Source organism: Notamacropus eugenii, chromosome 4, assembly GCF_028372415.1.
Source record: "Notamacropus eugenii isolate mMacEug1 chromosome 4, mMacEug1.pri_v2, whole genome shotgun sequence".
Taxonomy (NCBI): Eukaryota; Metazoa; Chordata; class Mammalia; order Diprotodontia; family Macropodidae; genus Notamacropus; species Notamacropus eugenii.
Window position 1 is genome coordinate 120267224 of NC_092875.1, and position 25737 is coordinate 120292960.

The 25737-nt window shown below is 37.9% G+C and overlaps 1 protein-coding gene across 1 annotated transcript in view; it reads right to left on the reverse strand.

Annotated features, from left to right (window-relative positions):
• Nucleotides 1-25737, reverse strand: part of FER1L6 (fer-1 like family member 6) — a 222837-nt gene that overhangs the window by 162927 nt on the left and 34173 nt on the right. Inside the window, exons 7-11 of the mRNA XM_072606566.1 lie at nucleotides 9894-9972; nucleotides 7535-7691; nucleotides 6555-6741; nucleotides 3936-4128; nucleotides 412-752 (exon numbers count right to left, since the gene is read on the reverse strand). Of these exons, the coding sequence (XP_072462667.1) occupies nucleotides 412-752; nucleotides 3936-4128; nucleotides 6555-6741; nucleotides 7535-7691; nucleotides 9894-9972 (957 nt within the window). The remainder of the gene's footprint in view (nucleotides 1-411; nucleotides 753-3935; nucleotides 4129-6554; nucleotides 6742-7534; nucleotides 7692-9893; nucleotides 9973-25737) is intronic.

The window sequence follows — 25737 nt, forward strand, 5'->3', positions numbered from 1 at the left end:
ACATACACACACAAGCACACACACATTCCCCTTACTGTTTCCTTTTAGTTTTGTTTCTGTGGGAATTTATCAGCTATAAAGGAAGTCTGGGAGAACTTGACCAGAGCAGATGGTGATGTGTGAAAGAGAAGGGGAAGGCTGACATTGATGAACGGAGACTAGACTGTTGTCAATATTGCTAATTGGATCTAATCTAATCCATCAAATGCTCATTAAATCCCTAACATATGCGAGGTATTGTGCTGGACGTACAAAACCAAAATGGAAAATAGTTCCTGCCTCCAGGGAACTTATTATACTCCACGGAGAAAATAAAATGTATAGCCACACGACTTTGCAAAAGTCTTTTCAGGGCTGCTGTTCACCATGCTTAGTATCACATGCTATGACTGTAAGCTCATTCTGACTAACCTCAGGTGGTACCTCAAATGACTCCACTTCGGCCTCCGTTGAATTGGTCTTATCTGAAGGCTGGTGAGCTCTTCCATCCTCAGCTTTATCTGTCTTGTCCTTCCCTGAGCCTTTGGAGGCCTTGTCTTTAGACGGCTTGACGTGCTTCAGGACCTTTGAATATTTAGACTCCTGTGCCCCTCCTGAGAGGATTTCTACAGCCACTTCTATCAGGATGCGGCCCCTAAATGAGACCCCTTCTCCAAAGCCTTCATTCAACTCCTGGTAATCATCCATCACGCTGTGGTTCCTGGGAGAGCCATACAAGTTGATCCAAGCAGGTCCAAAGGTGGGCAGGAAACCTAGGGAGATCCATAAAATAATGATGATAATAATGATAACAAATAATAATAATAGTTAACATCTATATAGTACCTCCTATGTTCCAGGTACTGTGCTAAGTGCTTTACAAGTATTATCTCATTTCATCCTCACAACAACCCCAGGAGATAGATGCCATTGTTATCCCCATTTTATATGTGAGGAAACTGAGGCAAATAGAGGGTAAGTGACTTTGTCCAGAGGATTGTTGTTGAGTCATTTCAGTCATGTCTGACTTGCAGTGACCCCATTTGGGGTTTTCTTAGCAAACATACTGAATATGATTTGCTATTTCCCTCTCCAACTCATTTTATAGATGAAGAAACTGAGGCAAACAGGATTGAGTGACTTGCCCAGAGTAACACAGCTGGAAGTGTCTGAGGTCAGATTTGAACCTAGGAAGATAATTCTTCCTGATTCTCAGTCCAGTGCTCTATATACTGTACCACCTAGCTGTCCCCATGCAAAGTTGCATAGCTAGTAAGTATCTGTGGTCAGATTTGAAGTCAGTTCTTTTTGATTCCTGGTCCAGTGCTCTATCTATGGCACCACCTAGCTGCCCATGTTCTTCACATGACAAATCTGACTGTGTAGATGAACCTGCTTTGAAAATAAAGAGATTGCTGAAAAATTGCATGGATAGTTTGTTTTCTGACTTTGAGCCATGGTTTAATTAGTGTAGGAAACTCCCATTATGGAAACTACCACCCCTATTACAGATCAGCCACTTCTTTGCAGCTTAGAGAATTTAGAGTTTCCTGGGTCACTGATGGGTAATGTGGCATGCCCATAGTTAAATAGCCAGAATCAAATCTTGAATGCAGGTCTTTCTAACTCCAAGACTGGCCTGTCACTCAATACACCATGCTGCCTTTCACATCTCAATTATAGACAAAGAATGTTAAAACTGGAAAGGGTCTTTGAGATCATCCAATTCATTTTGTAGAGAACGAAACCTAACCTCAAAAACATGAAGTGACCGATACGACCTAGCGCCTTAGATCATCCAGTGAAAGAACCAGACCATTGTCCTCTCTATTATACCACACAAGTCAAATTTATAGAAATCAAATCCTGTTTTAGATGTAATAAGAAACTTGGTATTTAAAGCAACCCTTTGCTGAGTCCTTTTGCAAATAAAGAATTTTGGCTCATAGGATATTCTAGTGCCATGAATTCATCTCATGAGTGTTTTCAGAGATTATTTTCTTAAGGAAGACATACTTCTATTTCTAAACATGTCTAATTATCTTTAATATATAATCATCCATTATCATTAGTATTCTTCAGGTATATCTCTTTCTCTGGAAAACATGTGAGAAAAACAAAGGAATGAATAAATTATGCATGAAAATGAAGTGGCGGGTGATGGGGAGAACAAGTTGATCTTATGGAATTCCCCCAGCTAAGGAACCTCATATTTTCACCTCTCAACCTGACAGGACTAACTCCAAATGAGCTGGGATAAGAGGCAATATTTTTTTCCTTCCTCATTTCTGCCCTATTTGATGGCTCATGAGGGACTAATGTACCTATGGCAAGACCAGTCATCATGCAAGGAACTAAGAAATCAAAAGAACTTAGAGTTTCTACTAAACATATTTGTGCCCTGAGCAAAGTTTGAAGATTGATCCCTAGAGGGATGCTGTCACTCAGGCACTGAGCCTTCGCTGCAAAATATGTGATTTGACTTTCCGCAAAATACCTGTGTGCCTTGAATAATGGCATTAAAGTATATGCATTTATTTTTAAATGCCATATATAGCAATTCCTTATTTTGCCTTAGGCACATGCATATTTTATATATCCCTAATCTCAGTTACTCCCTCTGTTTGAAGTGCTATCTTTCCTTTGAGGCATTACTGATTATTGTGCTTTGTTGGATTTTTTAATCAAGCCTCAAAATCAATGTAACATTTACTTAGAAATATTTAGGCTACAGATTCCTGGATCAGCAGGAATGTAAACATTACAGCAAGGATTGAAATACTTATTAAGCAGCCCCTGTCTTCATGATTTTCAGGGAAGCTACGTGGCACAATGCATAGAGTGCCAGGCCAGGAGTCAGGAAGACTCATCTTCTTGTGTTCAAACTGGCCTCAGACTCTTACTAGCTGTGTGACCTTAATACTTTAAACTGAGGACTTAATACTTTAAACCCCAAATGGAAAATAGCCCCTGCCTCCAACAACAATAAATACAAAAATATCAAAAGACAGCTTTAGTTAGGCAAGGGTTAACAAGATACTGGAAAATAAGGTAGTGGGGAATTATAGCATGATGGGGTATGAGATATGGATGTCTCCATATGTAGAAGTTCCAACAAGGGGCTGAGTTCAAAGCGGTAAAAAGGAGAGGGCTCAGAAATGAAAAGGAAAAAAACTGTTGTCAGTGTACACAGGTCAAGGTTCAGAAAATAAACTGGGAAACATAGACTCACCATAACAACAAAGATGGTGCAAGTAAGAGATGGGAGATGTTAAATGAGTTTGATAAACCGGAGCCAGAGACCAGACATTAAGGATGAGAATGAAGTGTTACAGTGATCCAGAGTTAGGAAAGCCAAGCAAGTATAAGCTTCTACTAGTAACTAAGTAGCAGTTTGCCATGCTCAGCACCTGCTTTAACAGCAATTTACATGCGCTTATATGTTCTATCCATTCCCCCCTCCCCCAGGAAAATGTAAGCTTTTTCAGGGTAATGTTTTTTCCTGTTTCTGTTTTTGTATCCCTAGCACATGGTAAATGATAAGTGTTAGTAAAGGTAGAATGCACAAGTGAGTCAGCATGATGTGCTGGCTGGGCCAGGTTTATTTTAAAGAAACAGGCTGTTAGATGCTTGTATGCAAACCATCCCTTTTATACAGTTCAAAGCACTTTCATATCCAAAAGATCATTTGTATCCTTAAAACAACTTATAGTTCAGTGGATAATATATATATATATATATATATATATATATATATATATATATATACATATATATATATATATTTCCTCTGTTCTTACATATTTTCCTACTAATTATAGAGAAATAGAATATGGGAATGAGAAGGAATATTACTATGACCAAGTCCAACCTTACATTTTACAAAGAAAAAAACTAAATCAATGATGTTTGAGAGGACCCACTTAGACCATGAAACTGACCATATTTCAAATTACCTTTATCTCCATCCTGCTCATTAGAGATTTGCTTCATATCAATGAAGTGTGTTGCCAAGGCCACATCATTCATGCTGCCTTCATCCCATACCTGGATTTTAACTCTTCGACACAAGGGAGGGAACATTTCTTTGAAGATGATTTGTTCATGCCACACAGGATCGGCACAATTTTTCTTTACTGAAGTCCTGCCCTAAAAACAAAAGATGGTTTGATGAATTGTTGCTGGTTGCTATACTGATGTTCTTAACAAATTCAGGAACATTTTTCAAAACAAGTAGAAATAGAGCAGAAGACCATTATGATGCCCTTCCCAGTGTGGCTCCAACCTATTTTTCTAAGCTTCATGTTTTCCTATTAATTCCCTTAATTCCAGCCAAACTGTTTTCCAAACTTGAACTCAGCATTCCATCAGGCTATCCTCCTTGCCTAGAATATATATCCTCCTGGCTTCTGCCTCTTAAAATCCTTAGCCTCCTTCAAGGATCTTTCCCCAATAAGGACTAGGTGGTGGCACTTTTTTTTTCCCTTCCCCAGTGCCTAAGACTCTGTCCTGAAATTTTCTTTTCAGTTCTGACCCCATTTGGGGCTTTCTTGTTAGAGACACTGTAATGGTTTGCCACTTCCTTCTCCAGCTCATTTTACATATGAGGAAACTGAGGCAAATAGGGTCAAGTGACTTGCCCAAGGTCACACAGCTAGTAAGAGTCTGAGGCCAGTTTGAACACAAGAAGATGAGTCTTCCTGATTCCTGGCCTGGCACTCTATGCATTGTGCCACGTAGCTTCTCTGAAAATCATGAAGACAGGGGCTGCTTAATAAATGTCTACTGTATTTAGCTGAATTACATTAAACTAGACCTTGAAGGATGAGTAGGATTTGGGTTGGTGGGGGTGACACCTCTACCTGGAAGTCCAGTCACCACCTCAAGCTCAAAATGTCCCAAATCAAACTTGCTATCTTTCCTTTCAAACTTCCCAAGTTCTTTTTTCACTCTTTGGAACCCAGGTTTGTAACCTCAAAGTCATTCTAAATTCTTCCTTCGTATCCAACTAGCTGCCAAGTCCTGCTGTTTCCATATCTGTAATATCTCTCAAATTCCCTCCCTTCTTTTAATTCACAAGGCTGTCTTTCTAATCTAGACCAGCATCCCTATTTAGTGTTGTAGTAGACTTCTACTACCAGTAGTTAGGTACAGCAGTGAATAGAGCACTGGGCCCGGAATCAGGAAGACTTTAGCTCAAATTTGGCCTCAGACACTTGCTAGCTGGGTGATCCTGGGCAAGTCAATTAACCACTTCCTCAGTTTCCTCATCTGTAAAATGGGGAAAATAATAGCGCCTCCTTCCCAGAATTGTTGTGAGGACCAAAGGAGATAATATTTGTAAAGCACTCAACATTATCTCTAGCACATAGTAGGTACTTAATAAATGCTTGTTTCCTTCCTCTCTAATTAGCTTCCTGACTTTCCCCTTTATAGACCATTCTCCAAGTAGCTGCCAAAATAACCACCATTAGGCAAGGGGATATGATGTCATTCTCCCCTCAAAATAAAATTTTCAGTGGCTCCCTGCTACCTTTTGGCTAAAATGAAAACTGAAATACTTTGTGTTCCCTAGATTGAGCATGCCATCTTCCTTTTATACAGAATGCACTCTCCTCTTCCTCACTTCTTCTGGTCCAAATCCTTCTCCTCTTTTAAGGTTCAGTTCAGGTAACAACTCTCCTTTGAAGCCTTCCTTTCTATCATTGATGATTAGGGCTCTAGGTTTAAATCAATTATATTCTATTATTCTATGAATATGTTCTATTCCCCCCAGTAGACTATAAACTCTTTAAAGTCAGGGATTGCTATATTATCTTTTATCCCTGGAGCCAGCACAGTGCTTGGCAAATAGTAAACGCTTAGTAAATGCTTGTCGATCAGTTGCTTTTCAGCATATGAGCATGAAAGAGCAGAATGATATTGTCATCAATGGTAGATCACTGGACTAGGGGTCAGGAGACCTGGGTTCAAGTCTTAACTTTGACTCTTACATGCTACATTACCACAAATCCCATGATCTCTCTGAACACAGACATTTTTTGCCAAGTGAATTTGCTGTCTTTTGCATTTCTAGCTGTTCATAGACCCTGTGCTTTGAAAGGCTAGGCATTGACTCAGAGAGGCAGAAAGTAAGAGAAAAGAAGGTGGCATCCAGTTGGTACTAAAAGAAATCTGGGATTTTCTTTTATTCCTTCAACCTGTTAAATCCCCTTCTACCATCCCTTCCATCACCAAGGCAACATCATCTAATCATCCACACTCTCTTCTCACTGTTCTTTTGTAACTTCTTTTTCCTGTCAAACTTGCCCTTGATGTTTATTTTAATCCAATTTACTGGGTAATAGTGAAACTGTATATTTAATAGTGTTTTATATTTTAATATATTTTTAATATATTTATATTTTCATATTTTATATTTTAATTTATATATATTTTTATTATATTTTATATATTTAAAAGGTTTACAAAGTACTGAAGGGAAACATTTGATTTCAGGAGGAAAGCCATTTACTGAGACTTGGCCCATGACCAATAGCTCTTTAGGGATGACCTTTACCACAGCTATTCCTTACCACCTGTCCTGCAAATGTGACCTCTACAAAGGGATCCACCAGGTCCTTGCTGTCCCCCACGAATGCTTTGGTGACATTGGCCATGATGCTGGAGTTCATTTTGGGCAGGCCCTCTGCTCGATAGAGTCTCACAAAGAATCTGGCCCAAGGTCTCTCGGAAGGGAATCCTTGCGGGACCAAAAGGTTCCTTAAAAACAGAAAAAAACAAAACAAAACCTGATCTTACATAGGAAAACAAACACAGAAGGGAGAAAGAAGAAAGTTGGTAGGTAGGAGGATGGATTTTAAAGATGAGGATTTTTCAGCCTATAAAAAGAATAGGTATGAAAAGAATTATTATCATGCCTCAAAAATCACAAAGCGTATGAATAAGGTAGCTAGGTGACATAGAAGAAAGAGTACTAGGTCTGGAATCAGGAAGATTTGAGTTCAAATCTAGCCTCAGACACTTCCTAGCTGTGTGTACCTGGATAAGTCACTTAACCCAATTTACCTCAAATTCTTCCTCTGTAAAATGAGTTGGAGTAGGAAATGGCAAACCTCCCAGTATCTTTGCCAAGAAAACCTCTAAAGGGGTCACAAAGAGTCAGACACAACTAATCCAGTAAACCAGGGCTTCTTAAACTTTTCCCCACTCCAACCTCTTTTTGCTTTTCAGCAGTGTTCCTGGGCATTGCATGGCCTGAGGGCATGCACAGTACAAAGCGCACCTGCTTTGTGTTCAGCACCAAAGGTGCAGTGAAGTTCTGCAATGCACAGGCACGTACTACCAGAAACACCTCAGATTCATTATGTATTTGATTTTGAATTAATTTTTGGTTGTTACATGTTCAGAAACCTTTTATTGTTGCCAAATTTTTCACAACCCCCTATGGGGTCATGACCCACATTTTAAGAAGTTCTGGACCAAACAACAAGGTGACATAACAGAGCAGCCCCAACTTTTTTTCATTTTACAAACCCACGTTAATCAGGCTCACTTTTCTATCTGTTCTTCAGCATCAGATGTTTTGGGACTGGCCTGCAGGATGTCTCCCTTTCCAGCCACGCTGATATCACATTTCAGATACCCCTTGGTCCCCGTCCTGATATCAGCTGGGTCTGTGAGAAGGGCCCACTTATCACAAAATTGGTGACCTGTAAGAATACAGATGAAAGCTTAGACATCAGTATAGTCAAAAGAGGAAACCTTTCCCAGCCCCTCTTAACTCTAATGCTTTCCCTCTTTTAATTATTTCCTATTTATCCTATATATAGCTTCCTTTGTATATATTTGTTTGCATATTGTCCCTCCCTTTAGATTAGTCTCCGGAAAGTAGGGACTGTCTTTTGCCTCTTTTTCTATTGCCAGTGCTTAACACAATGCCAGGCACATAGCAGGTGCTTAATAAATATTTATTGATTTATTGTTTGAGCTGTATGACCTACTGCAAGTTAGTTTACCTTTCTGGGTCTCCGTTTCCTCATTTGTAAAATGCAGATGTTGAAGTAGATTACCTTTAATGTCATTTCCAGTTCTTATGATCTCTGCTTCCATTCAATGCTTTGTAACATTCTACTAAGATGAATCTCTGCCCCAAGTTTGTCCTTTCTATTTATATAATATAGTGCCTAGTATATAGTAAGTGCTTTAAAAATTCTTGTTGATTTGACTGCTACCACCCAAGTTCAGTATTTTCTCACCTTTCAACTGGTCTCCTAGCCACTGGTCTTTGCATTCTCCAGGGTCTCCTATACTTAGCTGCCAAAATAATGTTCCTAAAGAATAGGTCCAACCATGTCATTCTCCTGCTGAATGACATTCAGTAGCTCCCTAGTGATTCTAGCATAAAATACAAGTTGGCAGCTGACACTTAAGGACCTCCATGATCTCATTTCAAATCACCATTCTAGCTTTATTTCACACTGTTTCCCCCTCACTCATTCTATGCTCCCACCAAACTGTCGCTTAATCATGTCTTGTCCTTTTCAGATCCTATGCATTCACATGGGGGCAACTTCAATAGCTGGAAAAAGCAACCTCAACATTTCTATCAATTGAACATCTTTTCTTCCTTCCAGACTGGGCTCAGGCTGGAGCCTTCCTCGGCCTCAATTCCCTTTTGGATTGCAAATTCCTTGTATCATGTTCATTCCTTGTTTATCCAGTGCACTGAGCATATAAACTTTTGCATGTGAAAATTTGTTGATGAATTTTTTTCTTTGCTTACTCTACACTTGGACTAGACATGCACATGGCCCTGAAGCATCCTTGTTCTGTATCCTGTGGTCCTTGGAAAGGAAAATACTTTGTCATTTTCCATCATGGCAATAGGGTATTCCAGAGTAAGAAGATTAGGAAGTTACAGAGTAATTTTAAGAAACGTTAGGGTGACCTTGACCTCAATCAGTCTAGGTATCTTGGGGATGCCTCCACCATAAATGGATAATATCTAGTGGCAGAGACTAATGAATCATAAGACTACTCATTAGCTATGCAACATTGGGCAAGTGACACAAAACCCTCTGAATCTTCAGTTTGCTTACCTGAAAAGGGCGGGGGGAGGGAAAATGTTAATGTTTCTATTTTACTTATTTCATAGAGGTGATAAGGGATAGACCAGTAATTAAAAACCAAAAACACCATGATAAGGAAACTCTCTCTACCAAAGCAAGTTGATGCTTTTATTGCAATTTATAGTCATAGAGAGTTGCTGCTGAATGAATGGAGAGGTTAAATGACTTTCCCAGGATCACACAACTAGTATGTATTAGACACAAGACTTGAATCCACATCTTCCCGGCCCAGTTAAAGTCCCTATCTACTATGACATGTACCCTCACAGGGTTGATAATGAGCATCAAATAAGCTCGCAGAAAACTAACTTCTAGAATTTTTGTAAAACACAAAATGGTAGGGACCTCAGAGATCTAGTCTAACTCCCTCAAGAGTATATACATACATATACACACACACACACACACATACACACACACACTCACATATATGTGTGTATATATATGGTATATAAGGTTACCACTTTCCCATATCACCTCTTAACTTCCCCTTTTTAGGTTTCAAGGTTCCTCATTTCTAAAACAGGGAGGTTGGACCAGAAGATCTTAAAGGTTTTGTGGGTCAGTAGTTATAAGAAGTAGCAGATGGGAGAACTAAAAGTGCTGCAGGTTTGGAAAGTTTTATAATGGTGCTGATGATGTTGAGGAAGAGGGGAGGGAGGGAAGGGAAAAGAGAAAAGGAGGGAGTGAGAGAAGGTGAGAGGGAAAAAGGGAAGAGAAAGGAAAGTGAGAAAAAAGAGGAGAGAGAAAGAGGGAGGGAAGAAAGGAGACATGCTACTCTACCTGGCTGGTTGTAAACCGTTCCCAGATCTACTTTAAAGGATCCTATCAGCAGACTTCCTATGAGTTTGTTGTGCATGACCTGTGGAGGAAAGAAATGAAGATTAGTGAGCAGCAAATAGTCCTAGATTTATCTTCCATAACTATGTGTAAGGAATAAGAGGGGAAAAATTGTGAGACAAGTTATAGTCATGCACTGATCCCAAACCAGGGCACAATAAACCATGGATGTCAAATCACAGCATAGAAAAAATTTTTAAATGGGGGAGGTCCTAAATATGAGAAATATTACGCACATTGTTTATCATATACACTTTTACTGTATCTGGTTTTACAGAATTATTCATGATTCTTCTTTGTTATAAAAGATGGCTGAGTAGATAGGGAAAGAAGGAAACATTCAGAAATGCTCTTCCAAGGAAAAGGCCAAATGCCAAATGCTCAAATACTACCTTTTCCACAAAAACATGTGATAGAGATCCAAAGCCAAAAAAGAAAGCAGTCTTGTCCTCTATGAGGAGAGGCTCGAGAACTTGATACCACACTAAGTATATTACGGGTCAGGGAGTGATAAGGCAAGACAAAGGTAGGTAGGGCTTACCCCCCTTTGCCTCCCCATCCTGATTGCTTTGGGGAAATGTGCAGTAGAGAACACCATTAACCCTGTGGTTGATGGGGAGATTTCAGTAGAATGTGAGCCCTTTGTTGTGAAAAGGAACTTGATGAGTGCAGAGACAAGCAGATCACAAGCTAGGGAGTGATGGGACAAAAAAAGGGCAAGGTAGAGATCCCTCCCCACCCCCAAAAAGTGCTGTAGGAAAACGTGTAGGAGAAAACACTATTAACACTCTTGGGGCTGGGGGGGGGGGGGGGGGCGGAGACCAGGTGTTTAGTGAAGGTGTCCATAAAATGTAAGTTCCTTAAGAACAGGATCTATTTTATTTTTTTTCTGTTAAGCGGTCTAACAATGTCTCCTTTTCAAGAAGCATCAGTGCCTCTCTATTGCCTCCAATTTAAACCACAAAATCTTCTGTTTGACATATAAAGCTCTTTACAACTTCACTCTAGCCTATCTGTTCAGACTTTTTGCACATTATTCCTCCTCAGGCACTCTACACTTCAAGCAGGAGTCTTTAAGCTGAGGTCAGTGAACTTATTTTTAAAATATCTTGAGAACTATTTAAATATAATTGGTTTTCTTTGCAAGCCTACATATTCTATTTTCTGTATTGAAAAGCATTATTCCAAGAAGAGGTCTGTAGACAAGGGAACCATGACAAGAATAAAAATGATACTAATATAAGATGAAAATACTAACTATATTAATTTACTTATCCAGTGCTGTACCAAGCAAACTTTCTAAAGAATATTGAAGTGAACTTACTAGCTGTGTGACCCTACACTTAACCCTGGTTGCCTCAGTTCCTCATCTATAAAATGAGCTGGAGAAGGAAATGGAAAAGCACTTCATTATCTTTACAAAGAAAACCCCAAAGAAGTCGCAAAGAGTCAGACATGACTGAAAAATGACTAAACAATAACAAATCATTGTATCAGTGTGTTGCAAAAATAAAAAATTAATATAGATATAAACAAAGGTAAAAAAAAAATCTCAAGGGTAATAATTTGAACAATTGGGAAAGAAGATCTACCAGTTCCAGATGTCAAACTGTACTACAAAACAGTAATCTTTAAAATAACTTGGTTCTGTTTAAAAAAAGAGAGATTGATCAAAGGAACAGATTTGTTTGACACACCCAACAACCCCAGATACTGGGGCAAGAACTCATTATTTGACAAAAACTGATGGAAAGACCATATAGCAGTCTGGCAGAAATTAGGTGTAGACTAACACCTCATTATTTGCACCAAGATAAACTCCAAATAGATATATGACCTAGATATAAAAGGTCACATAGTAAACAAATTAGAGTAGCAAGGAAGAAATTATTTTTCCAGATATATGGTTAAGGAAGAATTCTTGACAAAACAAGAAAAAGATAAGATTACACAAAATAAAAAGGGACAATTTTGGTTAAATAAAATTTTAAAAGGTTTTGTGCAAATAAATCTAATGTAGTAAAAATTATAAGAGAAACAAGGGTCTGAGAAAACTATTGCAACAAGTTTGATAAATATATATATACATATGCAAAGATATGCATATATACACATAAATGTATGGAACTGATTCAAGTTTATGAGACTAAGAGCCTTTCCACAATGGTCAAAAGATATGAACAAGTGGTTTTCAAAATATCTATCAACAATCATGAAATGATACTCTAAATCACTGATAATTAGAAAAATGCAAATTAAATAACTTTGAGGTTCTACCTCACACTTATAAGATGACAAAGATTACAATAGAGGAAAATATGTTGGAAGGGCACTGGAAAAATAGGTACTCTAGGATACTGCTTGTGTAGCTATGAACTGGCTCATCTGTTCTAAAAAGTGATCTAAAAATTATGCCCAGAAAATTATTAAACTGTGCATAACTGTGACCCAGATACTCTACTAGTCATCCTATATCCCAAAGAAATCAAAAGCAAAAGAAGAAAGTCTGCATGTACAAAAAATGTTTATAATAGCTCTTTTTAAAGGAGACAAAAATTGGAAACTAAGGAGCAGTCCTTCCATTGGGGAAAGTGTGCCACATGAATGTGATGAAATATTGTTGTGCCATAAGAAACAATGAAAGGAAAGCTGGGAAGACCTCTATGAACTGTTGTGGAGCAAAGTGAGCGGCACTACAATTATACAAGTATTTGTTGTTTCGTCATTTTTCTGTCACATTCAAGTCTTTGTGACCCCATTTGGGATTTTCTTGGCAAAGATACTGGAATGGTTTGCCTTTTTGTTCTCCAGCTCATTTTATAGATGAAGAAACTGAGACAAAGTTAAGTGACTTGCTCAAGGTCACACGGCAAATAAGTTTCTGAGGCTGGTTTTGAATTCAGCAACATGTGTTTCTGACTCCAGGCTAGACGCTGTATCCATCATGCTATTTAGCACCACCTAGCTGCCACCTAGCTACAGTGATAACATCATTTTTAAGAAAAACAACTTTGAAGGACTTCAGAACTCCAGAACTCCGATCACTACAATGATAAAGGACTGAGTCCAAGTTAACAAAGATGAAAAATACCACCATCCTCCTGGGGGAGAAGTGAAGAACTTCAAAATACATGAAAAGATTTATATTTTGAGAAATAGTTAATGTGAGAATTTTTTTTTCTGGATTATACAGATATGTATTGAGGAATCTGTTTTGTTGCTGTTTTTCCTAATGCTGCATGGGGGGAGGTTAATGAAAAGGGAAGATTAATTTTTTAAAATATGAATCAGTTGAGAAATAAAAATTAACTATCCATAACACTATTTAAGGAGTCTATGTGTGTGTTCCTCCTTCGTTGCCGAAGAAGACCATGCCATCAGAGAAATGATGACATGACTTGCACTTGACTTTGTTTTGAGTGAGAGAGGGCTGTGCAGGTCACCAGCCTCACTTCTCCTCCAGAGCCATCTGAATCTAGTGACCAGATATTCATCAGGATGACTGGAGATGATCCAGGATGAAGCAATTGGGGTTAGGTGATTTGCCCAAGGTCACACAGCTAGTGAGTGTCAAGTGTCTGAGGTAAGATTTGAACTCAGGTCCTCCTGACTCCTGTATTGGTGCTCTACCCACTGCACCAGCTAGCTGCCCCATAAGAAGGAGTCCATAGGTTTCACCAGACTACCACAGGGGTCCATAACATGCACCAAAAAATGGTTATAAATCCTTGCTCTAAAAGCTAGACAAACTAACCTCTTACCCCTTTGCTTCCTCTCAGACTGTCCCACATGCCTGCAATGCTCCCTCCTTCCACACCTTTAACTCCTGGAAGTTTCACATCCCCAAAAAGATCAGCTTAAGCTTATCTCCTTCTAGAGGCTTTTAAAAATTCCCACCTGTGTCAGTCTTTCCTCCCACCTTATATCACTATGCATTTATTTTGGGTATAATTGCCTTCCTTCTGCTCTCTCTCTGGCCTCAGGCTGCCCACAACCCATCTGAATTGACATGGCAGAGGAAAGACTCACTATCACAGGAGATGGAGACACCGTCTCCACTTGTTCTCCCTTCACCCTTAACCAGCTCTAGGATTCTCATAACTCATCTGGCTTGTTTGATTCCTCGTACCACTTAAATGAGATTGGAGTTCCCAATTGTATTTCTCCCACTGAGACAGAAAACCCCAGGTCTAATCATCTGCCCTGAGCCTGCATAAGATCCTCCAAACCTCACCATGGTCCTCTAGAGCCTGCCTGGCACTGCCATATGACATATAATGAAATCTAAGGACCCTGGGCTTTTTTTAAACCTGCCCTGAAGTTGCAATTTCTCTTATGTGTTGATTCTACCATTTAGAGTAGAAGCTCTTTGAGAACAGAGGCCTTCTCGCTGGTTCTCTTTATATATCCAGTAAAAAGTACAGTGCTTGTCACAGGGTAAATGCTTGTTTTTCTTAAACGTCTTTTCTTTCATTCATTTATTCAGTCACTCTTTCATTTACTTATCTATGAACTCTCTTCTCCCCATTGCTCTTGGAGAAAGACAGAGGGAACTCCTCAAGTAACTAGCTAGATGGCTCAGTGAATAGAGCACTTAGGTCTGGAAGACCTAAGGTCAAATTGAGCCTTAGACTCTTAAGAGCTGTGTGACTCTGGGCAAGTCATTTAACTTCTCTATGACTGAGTTTTATCAGCTGTAAAATGGGAGTCATAGTAACACCTACCTGCTGGGATTGTTTCAAGGATCAGATGAGATAATATCTGTAAAAGTTCTTAGCACAGTGCTTGGCACATAGTAGGTTCTATATGAATATTTGTTTCTTCCCTTTTTTCCTTCACACTGAGGTCAATGACTGCCTTGCTTATAACTTTGAATCTCCAAAGCCTCGAATAGTGCTTGGCACCTAATATGTAAACAAGAGGCTCAATAACCTGCCTTAAATCATGCACCATGTAATTGGCAGAAACAACATTCACACTCAGGACCTCTGCCTCCCATTGAACCCTCTTTCTAGGGCAGCTCACTGATGGAATCACAAGTCCTGACCACTTCCCTCCTCCAAATTTCCAGTACCTTACACAAAGCAATTAATAAGTCACTCAATTAACTCTGTGAATGAATGGTTGAACTAATGAATCTAGAATTTTAACAAAGAGCATTTGTTATATTACAGTCACACTAACTCTTACACTCTTTTGGGTAGGGGGAAAGGAGTGGGGGTAGAATAAGTCCAACCAAATTCAAGAGAAGAAAAAATAAAACTGGCCTCCACAAAGGCATTATTATGAAGATGATACTCAAAGTCCCCTAGCTCAGTCACCACTGTTCCTTCCCTAAGGCTTGAGGAAGAAGAGAAGTACATTTCATCCTCTCTTATCAGCCCTCGGACAGCTGGTTCCAAAGTGAAATGCAAGAAACTCAAAGAAATTTTTTTAATTAATAAATGAGACTTCTGGACTGTGGTGAATAGAAGGGGAAAGGAGGGAAAACCAAGGATGAGTCTCTCTTTGGAACAGACAGGAGGCCGGTACTTTATGCCTCAAACTCTATGGGCAGAATTGTTTTCCATCTTTCACAAAGATAAGCTCTGGGACAGGGATACTGTCCCAACAGCATCTGCCCCACCACTTCCTCTCCTTGATTTCTCCTAGGATTTTATCCTAGCTTTTCTGCTAGAACAAGGCATTAGGAATATAATTGGGTCTGGAAGCAAAAGACTTGGGTTTAATTAATTCATTTAATGAATTCAATTAAAATCCTGGTTCCAACCAATAGGTACTAGCTATTGTTCTGTGGATAAGCCATTTCAACCCCCAGAACCTCAATTTTCTTATCTGTAAAATAGTGACATTGTCTGACTGCTTTACAGAGTTTTGCTTTAAAAACATAAAGTGTTATAATATAATAGCTGACATTTATATTACACTTACTATATGCCAGGCATTGTGTTAAACACTTTATAATTTTTATCTCTCTCTGACATTTATATACCACTTACTATGTGTTAGGCACTGAGCAAAGTGCTTTAAAAATATTATCTCATTTGATCCTCACAACAACCCTGGGAAGTACATATTATGATTATCCCCATTTTACAGATGAAGAAACTAAGCTTATGAGAGTTGCCCAGTGTCTTACAGCTAATAAGTGGCTGAGGCCAAATTTGAACTGAAGTCTGCCTGATATCCATCGCCTTACTTGTATATAAACTTAGACCATATACAAACTTGGAGTCATTTCTAGAAGGAGGCTGCTTCTTATGCAGTCCTGGAAAGAAAACTCACTTTGGCTCCAGAAAGTCTGGGTTCTATCACTAATTAATTACGTGATATCAAGCAAGTCACCTTTCTTCCCTATATCAAAGGGAAGAAAAAACAGTACCCGTCATGATTCATGGTAAAATTCTATTAAACTCATAAAGAATGAGTACCCATATCACACAAATTATCCTCCAGAACTGAGAAAGAAAGCACTTAGCCAAACTCCTTTAATGAAACAAATATAATCCTAATATCTAAACTTGGAAAGATATATTTATATAACAGCTTATATAATATATACAGACTAATATATTAATTAGTGATTTCTGATTTTTAAAATTTTAAGTAAAATTCTGCCAAACAGCCTACAGAGACTCATTCAAGAAACCATTCATTACAGCTAGCATGGATTTATGCCAGGGATCCAAAGATGATTCAACATTAAGAAAAATAACCGACGTAATCATATTAAAAACAAAAACAAACAACAAAACCCCCATGATTATCTCAATGAATTTAGAAAATGTCTTTGAAAAGTATAACACTCATTTATATTTTCAAAAAGCCTACAAAGTATAGGCATAGAAAAAATTTTTAAGTAGCACTTCTCCCAGGGCCTCAGTTTTCTCATCTGTAAAACAGTATTATTCAGCGCTCCTTAAACTGTGGATAGCAACCCTGAAAAATTTGGCAACAGTAAAATGTTTCTGAATGTGCAATGACCAACTGATTATAAATCAAATGTGTAATGAATCCAAGGTGCTTCTGACAGCACTGGTCGGAGTTGCCTGGCACAACTTCACCACAGCCTTGATTCTGAACACAAAGCATGTGCACTTTGCACTGTGCATGCCCTCAGACCATGCAACACCAACTAAGACTACAGAAAGGCAAAAGGGGGTCCAGCAGAAAAAGTTTAAGAAACCCTGTACTAGATGACCCCTCAGCTTCTACCTCTGTCAGTCTATGAGTTTATGAGACATTTTCTTCTCATCACCTAGCAAGTTATTTCAAATTACCACCTTTAAGAGGTTATTGTTCCCTTTTCAAATCTTTCATCTCTTTCCCCAAAGGTGTTGCTGCTGCTTTTGTATTTAGGGATGACAAATCATTTCCTTTTTTCCAAGTTAGAGAACAGAACCAGAAAATATATCACCCACTTTCCAATATTCTCAGCATTCAGCACACTGATATTTGACTCTTACCTTATACAAAAGAAAAAGATTATCTATTATGTTCTTTTAAACAATCTCAACCTTTATTCTCTCAAAATTTATTCATTCCTTATCTATTAGTTTGGATCAGTGTATTTGTGGTAGAGTTTAAGTCCCCACAGAGCAGAGGGACAGCCTCGCTATCTAACTTGAATACAGAAAACTAGTATTTAGCAATCTTTGATGAAGAAGATGTAGATAGGGGTTGATTGTGTAACAAGGAACTAGCCCAGGCCAACCCTTAGAAGCATGTGTACCATGCATAACCTATATCAGATTGCATGCTGTTTTCGGAGTGGGAAGAGGAGAGAGGGAGGAAATTTTAGAACTCAAAGTCTTATAAAACAGAATATTAAAAACTAAAAATAAATTAATAAATTATTTTTTAAAAAAAGAAATATATGTACCATGCTCTTTTGACACAGTTTCCATATGGGCTTCCTAACATGTACCTCCATGATAATTTCACCATCATGGTGAAGGAACAGACTGTATATTAACTGCTTAGCTAGAACTGAATATTCATTCCAAAACCACAAACAGGCCAAGGCTCTAGAACTTTCCTGCCTGGTTAATTCAAGTGAAGAAGATAGTCTATAAACCACTTTTAAGCCTCTAGGTGAAGAGAATGGGTGGAGCTGACGTGTGCCCCATGATGAGTTCATGTTCTTCATGTCTTTGCATTTGTTCTTTGTTGTTCTTAAGCGAAGGATTATCTGACTAATCTAAAACCGTGTGAGCTCCAAAAATGAATGAATGAATGAAATAGGAATATGAACCACCAGAAGTCTAGGATATGGACTCCATGCCAGATTTTATAGCTGGGTAAGCCGGATGATAAGCAAAACTATGAACAACTTGCTTCACCCAGCATAGCAATTAAGAGAAGGCTACAACAATTCATCCACTGAATATGATACGTTTGGAAGTAAACTTGGCAGGGCAAAGGTGGTTTTTTCATATTTAAATTTACTTTTTTATTTTTAGTATTCAACATTCATTTCCCCAAGATTTTGAGTTCCAAGTTTTCTCCCCATCTTTCCCCACCTCCTTACCCCAAGATGGTATGCATTCTGAATATCCCTTCCCCAAGTCTGCCCTCCCTTTTATCATCCCTCCATATCCCCTTCACTTCTTGAAACGCAAGATAGACTTCTCTACCCCATCCCCTATATGTCTTATCTCCCAGTTCCATGTAAAAATGATTTTTTAACATTTGTTTTTTAAACTTTGAAACTCTCCTTTCTTCCATCCCCATGCACCCCCATTGAGAAAGCAAGCAATTCAATATAGGTTATACACGTGTAGTTATGCAATACACCTCCATAATAGTCATGTTGTGAAAGACTGTTTCCCTCCATCCTACCCCACCCCCAATTATTCTATCTTCTCCTTTGATCCTGTCCCTTTTCTAAAGTGTTGGCTTCTGACTACCCCTCCCTCAGTCTGCCCTCCCTTCTATCATTCCCCCACTCACCTTCCCTCCTACTTTCCTGTAGGGTAAGATATCCAATTTAGTGTGTATGTTATTCCCTTCTTTAACCAAATCCAAAAAGAGTAATGTTCACCCATTCCTTCTCACCTCCCCCTTCTTCCCTTCCATTGTGAAACCTTTTTCTGACCTTTTATATGCAATAATTAATAATAATAATTAATAATAACCCCCATTCTATCTCTCCCTTTCTCTTTCTCTCTCTCACACCTTAATTTCATTTTTAGATATCATCCCTTCATATTCAACTCACCCTGTGCCATTTATCTATCTGTCTATCTATCTATCTATCTATCTGTCTGTCTGTCTGTCTGTCTGTCTGTCTGTCTATCTATCTATCTATCTATCTACCTATCTATCTATCATCTATCTATCTCCTCTAATGACCCCAATACCCTAATACCCTAAAAGGTCTCATGAGTTACAAATATCTTTCCATGTAGGAATGTAAACAGTTTAACTTTAGTAAATCCCTTATGATTTCTCTTTCCCATTTACCTATTCATGCTTCTCTTGATTCTTGTATTTGATAGTCAAATTTTCTATTCAGCTCTGGTTTTTTCATTAAGAATGCTTGAAAGTCCTCTATTTCACTGAATGTCCATTTTTCCCCCTGAAAGCTTATACTCAGTTTTGTTGAGTAGGTGATTCTTGGTTTTCATCCTTGCTCCTCTGACCTCCAGAATATCATATTCCAAGTCCTGCAATCCCTTAATATAGAAGCTACTAGATCTTGTGTTATCCTGATTATATTTCTACAATACTTGAATTGTTTCTTTCTAGCTGCTTGTGATATTTTCTCCTTGACCTCAGAACTTTGGAATTTGGCTACAATATTCCTAGGAGTTTTCCTGTTAGGATCTCTTTCTAGAGGTGATCAAAGGATTCTCTCAATTTCTATTTTACTCTCTGGTTCTAGAATATCAGGGCAGTTTTCCTTGATAATTTCTTGAAAGATGATGTCTAGGCTCATTTTTTGACCATGGGTTTCAGGTAGTCCAATAATAAAATAAATATTTTCCACGTCAGTGGTTTTTCCAAGGAGATATTTTACATTGTCTTCTATTTTTTCATTCTTTTGTTTCTATTTTATAATTTTTTGATTTCTCATAAAGTCATTAGCTTCCATTTGCTCCATTCTAATTTTGAAGGAATTATTTTTTTCAGTGAACTGTTGCACCTTCTTTTCCATTTGATCAATTCTGCTTTTTAGGGCATTTTTCTCTTAATTGGCTTTTTGGACTTCTTTTGTCATTTGGGTTAGTCTATTTTTAAGGTGTTCTTTTCTTCAGTATTTTCTTGGGTCTCTTTAGCAAGCTATTGACTCTATTTTCATGATTTTTTTTTCATCACTCTCATTTCTCTTCCCAGTGTTTCCTCAGCTTCTCTTACTTGATTTTCAAAATCCTTTTTGAGCTCCTCCATGGCCTGTGACCAATTCATATTCCTCTCGGAGGCTTTTGATGTAGGAGTTTTGACTCTGCTGTCCTCCTCTTGTTATATGCCCTGATCGTCCTTGTCACCAACGTAAGATTCTACAGTCTGAGTTCTTTTTACAATGTTTATTCATATTTCCAGCCAAACACTTGACTTTCCAACTGTTTGTTAAGGTAGGACTCTGCTTACAGTGAGGGTGGAGGTGGGAGTGGGTGTACTGTCCCAGGTTTCTATCAGCTGCTCAATCACCCCAAGCTCCAGAAGCTGGGGCTGGACCTGGCTAGACATCGTGTTCCTCTTTCACTCAGGTCCCACAGAGTTTTCCCACTAACCTTTTTGTGGTTTGTGAGTTGAGAAGTCTGGAAACTGCCACAGCTACCAATGATTGAATCCCCTGAAGCTTGCTTCAGCCAGCCTGTGCCTTGTGCTCCATGACTTTCCAACTTGTCTTGATCTGGTAATTTGTTTCACTCTGTCTTTTTGTGGGCTATATAGCTTTACAATTTGTTTTTGTAGGTATTTGGAGGGCTTTGGGGGAGAGCTCAAGGCAATCCCTACTTTTATTCCACCATCTTGGCTCCACCCTGGGGCAAATGTTTTATAGAAACTGATTTAAGATTGAACTCACTTTCCCCAAGGTATGAAAGTGGTATAGGGAAAAATATATACCAGGCATTGGGGAAAACATTTTGAAACTTTTTTCTTGCTAAATGTCTCAGTTTATAAAAGCTAACTGATATTAATTAACCCAATGGTATTGGGGGACTAATCATTGGCAGTTGACATTGGGGAAAATGAGTAATCCACTGTTTAATAAACCCAAAGACTCTAGCTGCTGGGATAGGAACTCATTATTTGACAAAAACTGCTGGGAAAACTGGTAAATAGTATGGCAGAGACTAGTCATAGACCAACATTTTACACCATAAACCAAAATAAAATCAAAATGGGTACACAATTTAGACATAAAAGTTGATACTAAAAGCAAGCTAGGAGAGCAAACAATAGTTTACTTGTGAGATTTATGGAGAATGAAAGAATTTATGACCAAACTAGAGAGAGAGAACATTATGAAGTGCAAATGGATAATTTTGATTACATTAAATTGAAAAGTTTTTGCACAAACAAAACCAATACACCCAAGGGAGGGCAGCAGAAAACTGGTAAAGAACTTTTACAATCAGTGTTTCTGATAAAGGCCTCATTTCTAAAATATATAGAGAACTGAGTCAAATTTATAAGTATACAAGTCATTCCTCAGTTGACAAATGGCCAAAGAATATGAACAGTTTTCAGATAAAGAAATTAAAGCTATCTATTGTCATGTGAAAAAATTGATTAGAGAAATGCAAATCAAAACAACTCTGAGTATCACATCACACCTATCAGATCTGCTAACATGAAAAAACAGAAAAATGTTAAATATTGGAGATGTGGGAAAATTGGAACAGTAATGTATTGTTGGTGGAGTTATGAACTGATCCAACCATTCTGAAGAGCAATTTAGAACCATGCCCAAAGTGCCAAGAAAATGTGCATACCCTTTGACTCATGAATACTACTTCTAGGTCTATATCCCAAAAAGATCATATCAAATGGGAAAATACCCACATGTACAAAAATATTCGTAGCAGCTCTATTGTGGGGGCAAAGAATTAGAAATTAAATTCAGTTGGGAAATGACTGAACAAGTTGTGGTATATGAATATAATGAAATACTGCTGTGCTACAAGAAATGATGAGCAGGCAGACTTCAGAAAAATCTAGAAAGACTTGAATGGACTGATGCTGAGTGAAGTGAGCGGAACCAGGAGAACATGGTACATAGTAATAGCCACAATGTGCAATGACTAACTTTGAGAGACATATCTTCTTAGCAATGCAAGGATCCAAGACAACTCTAAAGGACTCATGAATGCTGTCTACAACCAGAAAAACAACACTGGAGTCTAAATGCAGATTGAAGCATATTATTGGCTCGCTCTCTTTTTTTTTTCTTCTTTCTTGTAGTTTCTCTTGTGATTCTAATTCCTTTCTACAACATGATTAATGGGAAAATAAGTTCAATATGAATGTATATGGACACCCTATATCAAATTACATGTTGTCTTGGGGGAGAAGGAGAGGAAATATGGGGAGAAAATTTGGAACCCAAAATCTTATGGAAATAAATATTGAAAATTAAAAATTAACGAATTAATTAAAAATTTAAAAAAATTGGGGAAAATGTATGTGAGTGGAGGTATGAGGCAATAGAAGAAAAACATCCCACTGCTCCTCAGAGGTACCCGTAGGATGCAGGAGAGCTGTTGCTAGTCTTGCTCTGGGGGACCTGATTCAGTAGAAGGGGGAGTTGAGATAAGCAAACCCCACACCACCCCCAAAGCTTATATAGGCTACAATTATAATTATAATGAAGAATGAGAATTATGCCTCCCATTAGTAACAATCATTTATAGTGATATAGCTATTTGAGCTTTAAAAAATGTTTTCCTGTCAACCACCTTGTGAGGGTGGCAGCAGAAGAATTATTACTCCCATTTTCTAAGTGAACTGAGATGGAAAGTAAGGAAGTAATTTGTCTAAAGTCACACAGCTAGTAAGTTGTGGAACCAGAACTTGACCCCAAGTACTCAAATTCCAAATCTATGCACTTTGATTGCTCATGAAAACCTGGACCTTTTCACAAGTAGTATCCAGCAGGGGTGTCTGACCATGAACTGAAAAGTGCACATGTTCTAACTTCAGGGTCTCCAGAAAGGCCTATCTAACCCATCCTCCTCCAAAAATACTTCCAGATGTGATAGCTCAAACCTAGAATTTCTTTAATAGGAACTGAGTGCTCTGCACGCAGTAGGCACTTAATAACTGAATCCAAAAGATAAGTCTCTTTCATTAGGAAATTAAAGATATAGAATACAGAACTAAAATCACACCAAGATATAAAGGAAATACGTTTTTGAGGCAGCTAGGTGGTACAGTACATAAAAGCACAGGACCTGGAAACAGGAAGATCTGATCTGAACATAGCTTCAGATACTTACTACATATGGATCCTGGACAGTCATTTAAACTCTGTTTGCCTCATCTGTAAAATAGCGAAAATAACAGCACCGAACTCACAGTTGTGAGGATAAAAGTAGATATTTGTAAGGTATTTCGTAAACCTTAAAGCATTCTATAAATGGTAATTATCATCATTATTACTGGAAGAAGGATACTGAAAGACAGTACTACCTAAAATTTTATAAGGAGAATGAGACCACGATAGAGTAGAAGGGGAAATAGATGTGGGAAAAGGAGTTTGAGAACACTAAAGATAAACTTTATCTTCCTCATAATTTTGTTTAGGATTGGATCCTGCTAATAATAAGCAGTAATTATTTTCATATTTTACATGGACACAGCACTTAAGAACTGAGATGGGGTAGCAGAAAGCACTAGTCATAAAACTGGCAAAAAACAATAAAAGGCAAAGAAACTCAATGCTACTGGGGTTGAGGAGACATGAGTATACTCAGTGAACTACTTAGTCAGTGAACTTAGTAAACTTTAGTTAGTGAACTAGCAGTGACTAGTAGAACTGCAAATTTATAGACTTATGTGAGATAGCAATATGGGCGTATGCAATTAAAGTTACCCATATCACATAATTAAATAATTCCATTGTTAGAAATATGCTCTGATTGTGTTATTAGCCACACTCCTCCAAGAGCCATGTGTTCAAAGATTTTCATAGCAGAATTATATGTAATTGCAAATACATACACATGCACATGTCAACAATAAGGGAACTGCTAAGTAAAATGTGATACATTCATGTAATAGAATATCACATCACAATTAAGATGGACAAGCTTAAGAAATAAAAAAATCTTAATTTGTGATTGTTTAGTGGTTTTTCAGCCATATCCAAATCTTTGTGACTCTGCTTAGTGTTTTCTTGACAAAGGTACTGGAGCAGTTTGCCATTTCTCCAGCTCATTTTATAGATGAGGGAACTATGACAAACAGGATTAAAGTGACTTGCCCAGAGTCACACAGTCAGTAAGTGTCTGAGGCTGCATTTGGACTCAGGTCTTCCTACACCAAGCTGCCCAAGATCTTAAGGAAATAATACAAAATTTAAAAGGAGAATCAGAAAAATGGAGAGCATTGCTAACTATATAGCACATGATTAAAAGTGAAGGGCAACGGATAGACCCCCCTCATAGAGGGAGAGACTGAAAATGAATTTAAATGAATTAATTTTAACATAAATAGTAACTAAGCAGTTTTGGTTTATTTGGTGTTTGATATTACATTTTTGAAAAAATATTTAATAAAGAAATAGCATTGGTCTTCAGAGAAGATCTGAGCTAAGTCTTGATATTCTCATTTCCTAGCTGTTCCCTCTAGACAAGTTGCTTTACCTCAAGCCTCTCTTTCCTTCTCTATAAAATAGAGGTAATCTTACATTATGCCCACAATCCTCAGCCTCCTTATCTCTGTGTTCTTGCTTCCCAGGCTTCCATCAGGTCTCAGCTAAAATGCACCTTTTACAAAAAGTCTTCATTGATTTCCCTTTATCTTAATGTCTTCCCTTGGAGACTACCTCCAATTTATTCTGTAAGTATCTTGTTTATATACAGTTGTTGGTATGTTACTTCTTCTGTTAGACTGCTCCTTGGGTTGGTTTGGGGGCTTTTTGGTGGGGAGGGGGTGCCTTTTTGTATCTCCAGTACTTAGCACAGTACCTGGCACATTGTAGATACATAATAAAGAATTGTTGATTTGACTTGACTTATCTGTTCTCTCTACCTCTCAGGCTTGTTGTAGAGAAGTATTTTTTAATGAACTTTAAAACCACTACAAAAGTGTGATTTCTTATTATAGTTATTATTTTTCAATTATTAGAATTCATTAAATTATTAAAAATTTTCAGAATAAACAGTGGCTCCTATCTATCACCTCATTGAATCTTTGCAGTTCCTCCTTGAGATAGATTGTTGTTTTTTAGTCATTTTCAGGTATGTCTAACTCTTTGTCACCCCTTTTTAAGTTTTCTTAACAAAGATATTCAAGTAGTTTGCCATTTCCTCCTTCAGCTCATTTTGTAGATGAGGAAACTGAGACCAAAAGAGGTTAAATGGCCCAGGATCACACACAGTGAACAGAGATAGCATCTTTGCGTGTTTGTGCTATTTGATAATATGACTTTCTGAAAGCCTATTAGCAATACCTTCTGTCTTTTCAGTTTTATAAATGAGATAACCATTGATAACAATCCAATTTACAACTTCTTTCTTGCTATACCTACAGCTCTGCATTTGATTTCTTCTCTGTTTTTATTTGCATAGAGAGTTAATATCAAATTGAATGAAATTTTTAAGAGAAATTGACC